The sequence below is a fragment of the Podarcis muralis genome, chromosome 2 (assembly GCF_964188315.1).
Source record: "Podarcis muralis chromosome 2, rPodMur119.hap1.1, whole genome shotgun sequence".
Lineage (NCBI taxonomy): Eukaryota > Metazoa > Chordata > Lepidosauria > Squamata > Lacertidae > Podarcis > Podarcis muralis.
The window spans coordinates 119,469,276-119,483,159 of record NC_135656.1 but is presented as its reverse complement, the minus strand read 5'-3'; the positions used below and the strand labels follow the sequence as shown (position 1 = coordinate 119,483,159).

Genomic DNA, 13,884 nt, shown 5'->3' with positions numbered 1-13,884 from the left:
GGAGAATAGCAGGTTAATATTTACCACCTTAAATTGTGCGGAGAAAAGGATTGCAAAGTAGCCACCTTTGCAATCTTATCTCCGAAGGGGGGAACTGTAGCAGGAACCCCCCCACCCCAATCATTCTGCTTGTACAAACTTCATACACACACACACTCACACACTACATACGCCACATTTCTGTTATAAATTCATAGAAAATCAACCATACATTGGATTTGCACTGTTCCATTTTTATTTTACTCCATATGACAAGAACTAAGAAAAGGGGAGGGGGGTTTGACCCTGGTCAGCCAAAATCCCTTCACTGTCTCAGCACATCTGCAGGAGCCCTGCCCAGATGATCCCAGACAGAAGACAATCAAAATCACAAAGAACTTGCATATGGGAGTGGATTCAGCATGGACTGAAACAAAGGACAATGATCAGATCTTCCCTCTGGGGGCAGGAAGCTGCAAACTCCCCTTTGTCTCCTGGAAGTGACTCGAGGGGTAGGGGGGAAGGGAGGAACCAGCCAGGTGACAAGACACTCAGGTTACCACCAACTCCTCCCTCACCCCCTCCTGTCTGTAATGTATGCATGATGTTACCACCACAACTCCTCCCTCAACCCCTCCTGTCTGTAATGTATGCATGATGTTTCTGGGGGTGGGCTTGATCTAGAGGAGGGGAATTTCAAAAGTTTTTATAAGACCTGGCACACCATTTTTCTGGGTCTTTCCTCTCTCCTGCGAGTGAGGGGAACACCCTGATGCATCAGTTCAATAAAGGCCAAGCCTACAGGCTGCTGTTTTGCTCCAAGTTATCCTGGTTGGTGTCTTTGTTTTGTCCAAGGGAGCCCTCGGATTTTTCCTGCAACACTGGGAAACAGGGAAATGTAAATATATCTTGTTACACTTGATGGGTGTTTGGTGGAGGGCAAGGGGAACCATGGGGCAGGGTCCAGGATGCTCAGATTACTGCCACCAGACCTCCCCTTTCATGATGTAACCGTGATGTAGTTGGGGGGGTGTAACATGGGGGTTATAGGGATGCGGGTGGCGCTGTGGGTTAAACCACAGAGCCTCGGACTTGCTGATCAGAAGGTCGGTGGTTTGAATCAAGTTGATAAATAGGTACCGTTCCGGCGGGAAGGTAAATGGTGTTTCCATGCACTGCTCTGGTTCGCCAGAAGCGGCTTAGTCCTGCTGGCCACATGACCCGGAAGCTGTATGCTGGCTCCCTTGGCCAATAAAGCGAGATGAGCGCCGCAACCCCACGACTGGACCTAATGGTCAGGGGTTCCTTTACCTAACATGGTGATTAAAGGTAAAGGTACCCCTGCCCGTACGGGCCAGTCTTGACAGACTCTGGGGTTGTGCGCCCATCTCACTTAAGAGGCCGGGGGCCAGCGCTGTCCAGAGACACTTCCGGGTCACGTGGCCAGCGTGACAAAGCTGCATCTGGCGAGCCAGCGCAGCACACAGAAACACCGTTTACCTTCCCGCCAGTAAGCGGTCCCTATTTATCTACTTGAACCCGGGGGTGCTTTCGAACTGCTAGGTTGGCAGGCGCTGGGACTGAGCAGCCGGAGCGCACCCCGCCGCGGGGATTCGAACCGCCGACCTTTCGATCGGCAAGCCCTAGGCGCTGAGAGCCCCCAAACTTTTATTAGCTCCTAATCACCATGTTTGGGGACGCGGGTGGCGCTGTGGGTAAAAGCCTCAGCGCCTAGGGCTTGCAGATCGAAAGGTCTACGGTTCGTATCCCTGCGGTGGGGTGCGCTCCCGCTGCTCAGTCCCGCTGCTCAGTCCCAGCGCCTGCCAACCTAGCAGTTCGAAAGCACCCCCGGGTGCAAGTAGATAAATAGGGACCGCTTACTAATAAAAGTTACTAATAAAAGTTTGGGGGCTCTTTTGTTCGGGGCTTCCATCTTGTTCCACCTTGTGGCAGGTGGGAGTCCTGTCACGACAGTCTTCAATAAAGACCAAGCCTACGGGCTGTTGTTTTGCTCTGGTATTCCTAGCTGGTGTCCTTGTTTTTTTGTCCAAGGGAGCCCTCAGATTTCTCCGTTAACAAAAGCAAGGTGTGTAAAAGATGGAGGAACCCTCCGCGCTCCCATTGCAGAACATCTGAGGGCTTATGATAATAAGAATTTATAATAAGAATAATTTATTATTTATACCCCGCCCATCTGGCTGGGTTTCCCCAGCTACTCTCTCCTCCGCAGACTGATGCAAAGTGGTACCCAAACTTCATTTAGCAGGGCATCCCCATCTTCAAGCCTTCACTTGCCCTCTTCTGTGGGGGTGCTGACCTTGTTTAAAGGAAGAAGCAGCAGCCTTGAAGGGCACCGTCCCACTTTCCTGTAACCTCCCTGTATTTGAAGAACACGCAGCAGCAGAAGAGAAGAAAGTCTGGATGTAAGTGGGGGGGGGGGGCAGCGAGAAAAGAAGGGTCACCTTTTGTTTTCTCGCTGCCCCCGACCCTCAAAAAAGCCTAGACCCAGACTTACTCTCAGCGCTTTGTGGAGCACAGGGTGGCCGAAGGGTGTCAAGGAGCTGGCTGTCCGGTGCTTGAGAGGAACCACGATCGATATCAGGAGATTCGACAAATGAGTCGCCTTGCCCTCCTATGGAAGTTGGCCAACAGGGCTAGAGACAGATCTGGCTTGCCAGCCCACAGAGAATTTCCCACCCTGAAAGAGCAACGGAGACATGAAAACAAAAGGGTCCCTCTCCTGGGGAGTTTCCAACTTACAATTTTGACCCTGCAGGGAAAGGTCCACGGAACATAGCCCCAAGAGAGATTGGAGCAGAAAGAGATGAAAAAGGAAAAGGCCTTTTGACCTCCCTGCGTTCAGATTTGACAGGTGTCACTGCAGGCGTCTCCAGCCCCTCCCCTCCGTGCTGAGGTGTGAGGACAGGCAACAAAAACACAGTTTAAGACATTTATTTCACTTATGTATACGAAAAGCTCTATCCTGTTTTTCTAGCACCAACATACCACGCAGAGCATCCTTTCCTTGTTTTACACAGCTGTGTCCAGTACTGTAAATATACATTTCTTCTTCTTTTAGATGCTTTCAGAAAGAGAAACGAAGCATTTCTTAAAGAGGTTTGCAACCCAAAGCCCACTTAGCTGAGAAAACGCACCCAGCTCCTCCTAACGCCAGTTATGCTTGTTCAGTGATATCCCAAATCTCTCCCTATCCCCATTCCTCCACCCATCAGTTGCAGGAGTGAAACAAAGTTTGACTCTTCCTGTTAGAACCACCCTGGGCATCCATCACATGATATATGTTTGCTTGCTTGTTTGTGTGTCAGTATCTACACACATACACACACTAGCAGAAAGGAACTGGTGTCGCTCAGGAATTCTAACAAACCCAAAAATACTGAATTCCTACATGGATAATGTAACTTGTTTGCTCCTGGGGCTGCATCCCTCTCCCTAACCAGGGGGACACCAAACCAGGATCTGGCCCCAAATAAATTTGGGGTCAGGGTTAATGTTTAATTGGGGATTTAAAAAACCCTATATGGTCAGGAGTGGGGGAGAGAGCCTTGAATTGATGAATTCATACGGTAATGCTTTCCACAATCACAGAATTCACATGCTTTTCCACTGAGTGAATTATCTGATGATAAGTAAGAGTTATAGTCTATCTGAAGCTCTTTCCACACTCCAGGTACTTATATGTTTTTGCCCCTGAGTGAATTCTTTCATGACGATGGAGGTATGCCCTTGTATCGAAGCCGTTCCCACGTTGCACTGGTATGGTTTCTCCTGCGTGTGAATTCTTTGATGAGAAGTGAGGTCCCTGCTCAGACAGAAGCACTTTCCACACACCAAGCACTGATACGGTTTCTCCCCTGTGTGAATTCCTTGATGATAGGTGAGATTTGCCTTTTGTGTGAAGCCCTTTCCGCATTCCAAGCACTGATACGGCTTCTCCCCAGTATGAACTCTCTGATGAGCAGTAAGAATCGTCTTCTGTGTGAAGCACTTCCCACATTCCAGGCATTTGTACGGTTTCTCCCCTGTGTGAACTCTTTGATGGCGAATGAGGTCTTTGTTCAGGCAGAAACCCTTCCCGCACTCTGAGCATTTATATGGCTTGTCTCCGGTATGAATTTTTTGATGAGAAGTGAGGCTCGTCTTTTGCATGAAGCTCTTTCCACACTCCAGGCATTTATGTGGTTTCTCCCCGGTGTGAGTTCTTTGGTGATAAGTGAGATCGCACTTCCGAATGAAGCTCTTTCTGCACTCCAAGCATTCGTACGGTTTCTCCCCGGTGTGAATTCTTTGGTGGTAAGTAAGAGTTAAATTCTGCCTGAAGCTCTTTCCGCACTCCAGGCACTGATATGGTTTCTCCCCTGTGTGAATTGTCTGATGACAGGTGAGATTCCTCTTCTGAGTGAAGCTCATTCCACACACTAAGCATTGATATGGTTTCTCCCCTGTGTGAGTTCTCTGATGATCAGTGAGCTTCGTCCTGCTGCTGAAGAACTTTCCACACTCCAAACACTGATAGGGTTTCTCTTCTCTGTGAATTCTCTGATGATTAGTGAGAGTTCTGTTTTGTCCAAAGCTCTTCACACACTCCAAGGGTGCATAGGTTTTCTCCACTGTGTGAATTTTCTGATGAGTTTGATAAGTGAAACTTTTGTTCTCATGAAAAGCCTTTTCACACTCTAAGCACTGATATGGCTCCTCCCCTGTGTGAATTATTTGATGTGAAGTCCTGTTCGGATGGAGACTCTTTCCACACTCCAGGCACTGATAAGGTTTCTCCCCAATATGAATGCTTTGATGTGTAGCAAGATCAGAACTATGATGAAGGTCCTTTCCGCGTGCTGTAATGAAAACAGAAAAATGAGGTAGAAACAGAGCTTTTGTAACAGACCACATATAAGTGGTTATATTCTGATGACAGAAACCACCAAGACAAGATGGGAGAGCCAGAGTTTTTGATTCTAAAGGAGAGTGTCAATTTAGTGGGTGTGACATGGTGTAATTGAGGGAACAGGAAGGGACATAATTCGCAGAAGACATGCTAATGCAGCTTATTTAAAAAGAAAAAACAAAGTTAACATTTAACAAAACCAAACCCTATTTTTAAGGAATTGTCAAAATTTGAAAATCTATTGTGCATCAGGGCAAGACACAGAAAATAATTCACCAATTTGAACTGTCGTGCCAAGTTCCATGAATATACAACAGGATTTTTCATGGGCACCTGGGAAATTATTAAATTCATCAGTTTAAAAAAATCTAATGTCGTTATTGAAGCTTCTTTGCAAATATGGATTATGTATACAGATATGCCCATATACCGGTATATCTCTCACTTTTACAAACTGTTGTTTTAATTGTGTTCCAGTTTTAATTGCTCATATTGAGCTCCAAGCATTGTTAGCCAACTTGTAGATTTCTGTTCAATGGAAAGGGGGGGGATATAAACGTTTTGATAAAGAAAAATAGCTAAATCATGCTCGATGGAAAGAAGGAGATACTAAATTGTTGGGATTCTGCAAAACAGAAGCAGCAGCTAAAATTCATATATAATTTCTAAATAAATATTATAATCCACTAGGGAAATATACTTTTACTGAGAGAGGCCACGATCCCACAGTTCTCCTCCATGACTTCTTTGTGTAGAGCTCTTTGGTCAGGATGCAGAAGAGCCCACTCCTCGGCCGTGAAACACACAGCCACATCCTCAAACGATGCTGTGTCCTGAAAGAAAAGCAAATATTTTCCCCTTTATAGATAACACCATCCCAATTCATAAAACTCACCAATGCTGCCTACCTGGAACCCCTGCATCCACAGCCTTCCTGTTGGGCAACTTCCTTGACCCCATAACTTTCCCCCCCTTTAAATGCCAAAATATAGACACACCTTGACTACCCCCTGGCAGCCTCCCCACTGGTCCTTCCCCTTACCTGGTCCGTTGCCACAGCAACCGCTTCCCTTCCACCAGAAAGAAATGGATGGTTACGTCTCGCTGGCGTCATTCCATCGCCTATGAGAGACAAAGGTGGAGGACAGAGATCAGAATGGGCTTGTCTCAGAGGCCCATGTCTAAGCACCCCGTTGACATTACAAAATGTCATGTATATTACAAAATGTCATGTATATTACAAAATATTATGTATATTACAAAATGTTGTGTATATTACAAAATGTCATGTACATTATAATCTGTCATGTATATTTCGTTATATAGACGCTTTCATTTTCAGTACAGTCAAACCTCGGTTCCCAAACACCTCCGTTTTGGAACATTTCAGCTCCCAAATGCCAAAAACCCAGAAGTGTTCTGGTTTTCAAACGTTTTTCGGAAGCCAAACGTCCGAAGCGGCTTCCGCTCGAGTGCAGGAATCTCCTGCAGCCAATCAGAAACCCTGCCTCGGTTGTCAAACATTTCAGAAGCCGAGTGTGACGGATTACATTCGACAACCGAGGTTTGACGGTACTGTGCAAACACATCTCTCCCCAGCTGGGATCTTGGCAAACTACAAGTTGGCTTCCATGTGTTCAAGTGCTGAAAATAAACATCACATTTAACTGTGGAAAAGGACCAGAAGGAAGTGTATCTCGCCCCCCCTGCACATGCGTGCACGTGCGCGTGCGCACACACACACGCACACACAGCGCAGAGTCGGGAGAACACAGAAGGATTTCCTGGATTTCTTTCATAACACTGGGAAACAATTTTTTCCCCCATTTTCTGTTGCATGAGATTTTTCAACTGTTCTTATATGTTCTTTCAATGCTGATTTCAAATCTGAAATCAATTTTCGTGTACATGCTATAGTTATCTTGCACTTTCCGACTTTTGCCGATATGTCATATTTACACTGGGATAAGTGGACACTGATACGTTGATCTACCCTAACCACATGGTAATTATTGTTTTGCAAACTTAAATTTTCTTTATTTTTATAGTTTTGTAACCTAACCTAACCTCAATATTTGTATTTTTCAGATCGGACCATATAAGAACAGTTGGAAAATCTCATGCAAAAGAAAATGAAAATTTTTTTGTTCCCCAGTATACTGTGTATCCCAAGGGAATACATTTTTTTGCATACCTCCAACTGTACATAGATATACATGCCATTTTTAATGCAAAACATGTCATGTTCAATGCTATATAATTCACTTACATTTATACTCATATTGTACTACTTTGGCTATGTGTTTAATAAAATATTGAATTCTTGCATTGTGAAAAACAAAGATTATGGTGAAAAGTGAAAAACAGGAATTGCAAAAAAACTAGAGCTTACAGAACAAAACCAACTTCGATATGAAATCAGCACGTCAAAATCAGGTTAGAACAACTGCAGGAGTCAATGCAACAAAAATTTTGTTTCCCAATGATTAATGGAAGGAGACCAAGTTCAAATTCATGCTCCATTACCCAGCAAGATGGCGCCTCCCTCCTTCTCCTCCTGTACCTTCCACCTTTGCAGGGGAATCTCTCTGATGTTCTCTGGAGCCTTCACAGCATATGGGAAATCAGTGGTGACTTCTGTGAACAGACCCTTAACCAGAAAAGAGGGAACGGGGGGGAGGATGAGAAAAGGAGAGTTAGCGGCAAAGGCTTTGGCGTTTGGGACACTTTCAGAACATAGCTGTCAACTTACAGATTTGAAAATAAGGAACCAGCAGCCTCGAGAATAAGGGATCAGCAGCCAAAATAAGGGATTTTGCTGAGCTTATACAGAAATCCGCCACTGATGGAGCCATGCTGCTTTGGCTGCCACTGACTGTGTTTTGCAGGGTGTTGGACTATATGATCCTAAGGGTCTACAACTCCCACCAAAGAAGAGTGGCAGACAAAACTGATGAACGACCTCGAGATGGCAAAGCTTACAGGCAGAATTAGAAACCAGGAAGAGGATCTCTTTAATAAAGAATGGGGAAAGTTTATAATTCAGTTGAAAAGCTATTGTAAAGAGTTACATACATTGGTAGGATTGACAGAAAACTTGTAGTAAAAATTTGAACTATGGATGGACAAATGATTTATAAAAAATAGTTATGAAAGGGATGCAGAGGGGGAAATCACTACATTAAGATGCTGCACTGCTTGGAGGGTATGCTAAGCAGCACGTCGGGGCTGCTGTCATCTTGGCGCGAGGAGTTCCATCGGCCCTTCCCCGCCCGAGAGAGAGGGAGGGAGGGAGACTCTCGCCCATGCCGCCCGTGAGCCTGGCATGAGGCGGTTGCAGCGACGTGGCGGCTGCTGAAGCGCCGCCCTTCTGCATCCCTCCCCATCCCCTCCTCTTCCTCCTCCCTCAGGCCGCCTCCTCAGCCGCTGCCGCCTCCGACTTCCCCTGGCAGCGCGGCGGAAGTCTTGCAAGAGAGGGGCTGCCTGCCCACCCGCCACCACCCGTCTCCTCACAACGTGCCCCTGAGGGGGAAAAGGGAGAGACGGAGACGCGTCAGCTCGTGCACGCTCTCTCGCGCGCGGCGGAGGACCCCGAGCCGGGCGAGCGTGAAACCTGGGAAATTTAAGGGACATCAAGGGACATCATCAATAAGGGACAGCAGCGGGACATGGCGCTGGGATAAGGGAGTTTCCCGCCAAATAAGGGACGGTTGAGAGCTATGTTTCAGAAAGGATTTGAAAAATATAGGGAGTTTTGGGATTTTCTGCCTCACGTTCCTCAGCCCTTTCAAACCACCAGAACAAAACTTTTTCAAACCTGCGGCTCTTTCGGCTTCCTGTCCTCTGCCTGGCTCAGGAGGAAACCTTCGGCCAGGGCCACCGCCTGCGAACAGGTCTCTGCTCCACATTCCCTCACCCAGTTCTCCATCTCTGGAGGGAGGACAGCCAGGAACTGCTCCAGGATCACCAGATCCAAGATCTGAGTCTTAGAGTGAAGCTCTGGCTTCAGCCACCAACGGCAAAGGCGGTGGAGCTGGTTGCAAACCTCTCGGGGCCCCTCGGCCTCCTGGTAGTGGAACCGCCTGAAACGTTGGCGCTGAGCGTCTGAGCTGAGGGCGTCCTCTGCACCCAGGATATTCTGCGCAGTTCTTTCCCAGAATCCCTCACTCCTCCCAGCCCGGGTGGTGTCAAGGCCAGCTGTGGCTTGTCCATCCATGTTGGGTCTGTGCTCCAAGGAATCCTCTGGCTCTCCCCTCTTCTTCTAATCTGCCTTTTCAAGGCAAAATCTGCCCTGATTCAAGGTACAACCAAGCCCTGCAAAGGGAAGAAAATGGCTTGTTAGAGAATCATTGAATTGTTACGGCTAGAAGCTTTCCGTTCACCAAAGCTGGACGAGTCTGGCTACGAAGCAGCTCTTTGGACTAACAGATGGACAACAAACATGGGTTCTTCAAGTCCTTATGGGGCTAAGTTACTGCAAGGCTGAATGGAGGAAGACTCAGCATCTAACACCCAGTGGCCTGAAGATCTCACTGCTCTTTCTATATTTGATTGCATGGCTTATAATAGTCAGTTTCATTTAGATATCTATTTGGGCATTTGGACTGTTTATATTTATGTATAAATAAATATTTAGATTTACATATCTACGGGACTGCCTCTCCTGGTATGCCCCGCAGAGGACCTTAAGGTCCATGAATAACCATAGTTTAGAGGTCCTGGGCCCTAAGGAAGTCAGACTATCCTCCACCAGGGCCAGGGCCTTTTCAGTGATGGCTCCAACCTGGTGGAATGCTCCGTCCCATGAGACTAGGGCCCTTCGGTCAGGCCTGTAAGACAGAGCTATTCCGCCTGGCCTTTAATTTGAATTCAGCCTGATCTTTTGTTTCCTTTCCCTTCCCTCCCCCTCCCCTTTTATGAAGATTACCCACTCTGAGACCCCACAGCTAGTTCTCCCCTGGCCTCCTCGCTGGCCCAAGTAGGACCAATTCAGCCAGCTAGCCCTAAACTGATTTTTGAATTTTATTGTTATTCATATTTTATGCTGCTTTTATAATTAAGTGTCTTAAATTTGTTGTTAGCTGCCCTGAGCCTGGTTTTCTGAACCAGGAAGGGCGGGGTATAAATAAAATTATTATTATTATTATTATTATTATTATTATTATTATTATCTCTCCCATATCAGTCTCTAGAGGTGAGGGGAGACAGACTTTCAGTTCCTCATCAGGCAATGGCGTTTCCACCTGCCTTGCCCCACCTAGCCTTTCCCAGACTATGACTTTGAGAACAGCAGCAGCAGCAGCATGGAATATTTCATTCATTCAGGGATATATTTTTTTAAATAGTTTCATAAGTTGTGCTTCTTTGTTTCTCAATTTGATCCTTTTACGTGGTTTTGTATGTTTTGTGGTATTTTACGCATTGTGATTTGCTGTTACTTTTATTGATTATATATTGGTAATTCTTTATTGTGGTTGAACTGCTTAATTATTATTTGCTGATGTTTACTATTAGATCCTGTTGGATTGTTGAATGTTGCTTTGTTTCATATAAGTTATTGGCTGCAGCCAATCAGAAGCAGCGCTTTGTTTTCCAAACTTTTTGGAAGTCGGATGGACTTCCGGAACGGATTCCATTTGACTTCCGAGGTACGACCGTACTGGGGATTAGAGGGCAGTTATGTCGCGTGAGGGCTCTGGATTAAAGCCTTCCATGCCCTTGGGAATCAGAGGATCCTGCATCCATCCCTCTCTCCAGTCCTCCATCCCTTACGGCTCTCAGCCTTCCACTGATTCCGCCCCCCCTTCTCTATAATCCTCACTGCGTAATCTATAAACCACTTGCACACAAGCCTGTTTACTTCCAACTGGTACCTGATGGCTTCCCATTTTCAGCTGTGCTTCTGTACTCCGGGACAAAAAAAAAAGTTCCCCTGCACGGCTTATGTGCTGCATGTCTGAAAGCGCACACCAACACACACGAGTGTCCACCGTGCCTGCAGACCCTCCAAGTGTCCCTATTTTCCAGGGATTTACAGAAGCCATCCCGGGTTCTGATTTGATTTGTCTCGCTTTTCCCTGGGACCTCCCTATTTTCATCAGGGAAATGCTAGAAGGTATGTAGCTATCCGTCACTCCCCCCCCCCCCCAGCCCTGTACAGGGAAGTTTTTAAATGTTTAATAATTTATTATGTTTTTTTTAAGGGACGCGAGTGGCGCTGTGTCTTAAACCACAGAGCCTAGGACTTGCTGATCAGAAGGTGGGCGGTTCAAAACCCTGCAACCCTGCTCCTGCCAACCTAGCAGTTCGAAAGCACGTCAAAGTGCAAGTAGATAAATAGGTACCGCTCCGGCGGGAGGGTAAACGGTGTTTCCGTGCGCTGCTCTGGTTTGCCAGAAGCGGCTTAGTCATGCTGGCCACATGACCCGGAAGCTGTACGCCGGCTCCCTTGGCCAATAAAGCGAGATGAGCGCCGCAACCCCAGAGTCGGTCACGACTGGACCTAATGGTCAGGGGTCCCTTTACCTTTAGCTTTATGTTTTTATATATGTTGGAAGCTGCTCAGAATGGCTGGGGCAAACCAGACAGATGGGTGGGGTATAAATCATAGGATGATGATTATGATAATATTATACGAGCAAAGTCCCAACCAAAGAAGAATGGCAACTTAAACTGTTGGAATATGCACAGCTTGCAGATCTAATTTACAGAATAAGAGAACAAGAAGAACATTTGTTTAAAGAAGATTGGAAAATGTTTATTGAGGGAATTGTGTACACTTGAAAACATTGGCAGCATCAAGATGAATTCAACAGTGTAAATAAGTTTTGATGAAAGTAATAATGGAATACTGAATGCTTTAGTTCATATAAAATATGCAGGGATTTATGCTATGCAAAATGAACCATGGAAAGGGAAGAAGGGAAGTCACTGATATTTCAAGCTTGTCTAAATGAATATTCAAAGCTGTAAAACAGAAAACTTAATAAAAATTATATTAAAAAGTAAAAATAAAAATGTTGGAGGGTATGTGCCTGACTGTGGTGGCGGTGCAAATCCTAACAGAAGCGCAGCTGATGATTCTCGCCCAGCCCCCCAGCCCAGCCCTGCAGACCTACTTGAAACCTCCCTATGGCATGAAACATCCAAGGGGCCTCTTGCTGGCTTTTCAGAGAGGAGGGAGAAAGAAGCCCAGATCCCTAAAAGCTTGTGTGCAGGGAAGTTTTTACGTGTGACATTTTAATGTATTTTTAATCTTTGTTGGAAGCCGCCCAGAGTGGCTGGGGAAGCCCAGCCAGATGGGCGGGGTACAAATTATTATTATTATTATTATTATTATTATTATTATTATTATTACTACTACTACTACTACTACTACTTCTACTACTACTATTATTACTATTATTGTGTGTTGTGTTGGGCAGATCCCAGAAGAATCTGCTGCAGAGGCTGCCTCGCTATGGGGCAAAGTGGGGCCAGGGTTTGGCTCCCTAAACACTCTCAGCCGGCTACCCCTAACCCCCCCCCACCCCACATTTTCTCCCCATTCAAAGCCTGGGATCCCGGAATCTCCCCCTCCTCACCCCTCCCTTTCAGGTCCTCCTAGGCACCCACCCCTGCATCCCAGGGACCCCTACCCTTCAAAGAGACAATTTTTGGGGGGCGGCTCACCAGATCCCAGGTGGGGCCACCGATGCAGCGCTTGGGGGAGACAGAAGAAGCTTCCCTACAGGAGAGGTGGGTTGGTGGGGGGGGGGTGGAGATGCACTTCCGGTATGAGACCACCCTCCCCTTCCTCTCTAGGAATCCTCTCCACTTCCCCTTCCTCTCTAGGAATCCTCTCCACTTCCCCATCCTCTCTAGGAATCCTCTCTACTTCTCCTTCCTCTCTAGGAATCCAGCTCAAGTTCATTTTAACCATTTAGGATGTTCAGCAGCCTCTTGAAGCCTCTTGATCAGGGGTCAGCAACCTTTTCCAGCTGCCGGCCGGTCCACTGTCCCTCAGACCATGGGGGGGGCTGGACTATATTTTTTTGTGGGGGATAAACAAATTCCTATGCCCCACAAATAACCCAGAGATGCATTTGAAATAAAAAGACACAATATTTGTTGTTGTTTAGTTGTTTAGTTGCGTCCGACTCTTCGTGACCCCCTGGACCAGAGCACGCCAGGCCCTCCTGTCTTCCACTGCCTCCCGCAGTTTGGTCAGACTCATGCTGGTAACCTCGAAAACACTGTCCCACCACCTCGTCCCCTGTCATCCCCTTCTCCTTGTGCCCTCCATCTTTCCCAACATCAGGGTCTTTTCCAGGGAGTCTTCTCTTCTCATGAGGTGGCCAAAGTATTGGAGCCTCAGCTTCAGGATCTGTCCTTCCAGTGAGCACTTGGGGCTGATTTCCTTAAGAATGGATACGTTTGATCTTCTTGCAGTCCATGGGACTCTCCAGAGTCTCCTCCAGCACCATAATTCAAAAGCATCCATTCTTCGGCGATCAACCTTCTTTATGGTCCAGCTCTCACTTCCATACATCACTACTGGGAAAACCATGGCTTTAACTATACGGACCTTTGTTGGCAAGGTGATGTCTCTGCTTTTTAAGATGCTGTCTAGGTTTGCCATCGCCTTTCTCCCAAGAAGCAGGCGTCTTTTAATTTCGTGACTGCTGTCGCCATCTGAAGTGATCATGGAGCCCAAGAAAGTAAAATCTATCACTGCCTCCATTTCTTTCCCTTCTATTTGCCAGGAGGTGATGGGCCCAGTGGGCATGATCTTCGTTTTTTTGATGTTGAACTTCAAACCATATTTTGCTCTCTCCTCTTTCACCCTCATTAAAAGGTTCTTTAATTCCTCCTCACTTTCTGCCATCAAGGTTTTGTCATCTGCATATCTGAGGTTGCTGATATTTCTTCCGGCGATCTTAATTCCGGCTTGGGATTCATCCAGCCCAGCCTTTACTCATGTAAAAACACACTGATTCCCAGACCATCCGCAGGCC

At 46.6% G+C, this 13,884-nt stretch overlaps 1 protein-coding gene across 1 annotated transcript; it reads right to left on the bottom strand.

Moving 5' to 3' along the window:
- Positions 1-2,915: 2,915 nt before the first annotated feature.
- On the bottom strand, positions 2,916-12,669 carry LOC114591084 (uncharacterized). Its single transcript, XM_077923227.1, is given in 7 exon segments — positions 2,916-3,747; positions 3,750-4,838; positions 5,589-5,721; positions 5,931-6,010; positions 7,415-7,538; positions 8,706-9,202; positions 12,560-12,669. Coding segments are annotated over 6 exon segments (1,929 nt in total). The 5' UTR covers positions 9,105-9,202; positions 12,560-12,669; the 3' UTR covers positions 2,916-3,643.
- Between the last annotated feature and the right edge of the window lie 1,215 nt (positions 12,670-13,884).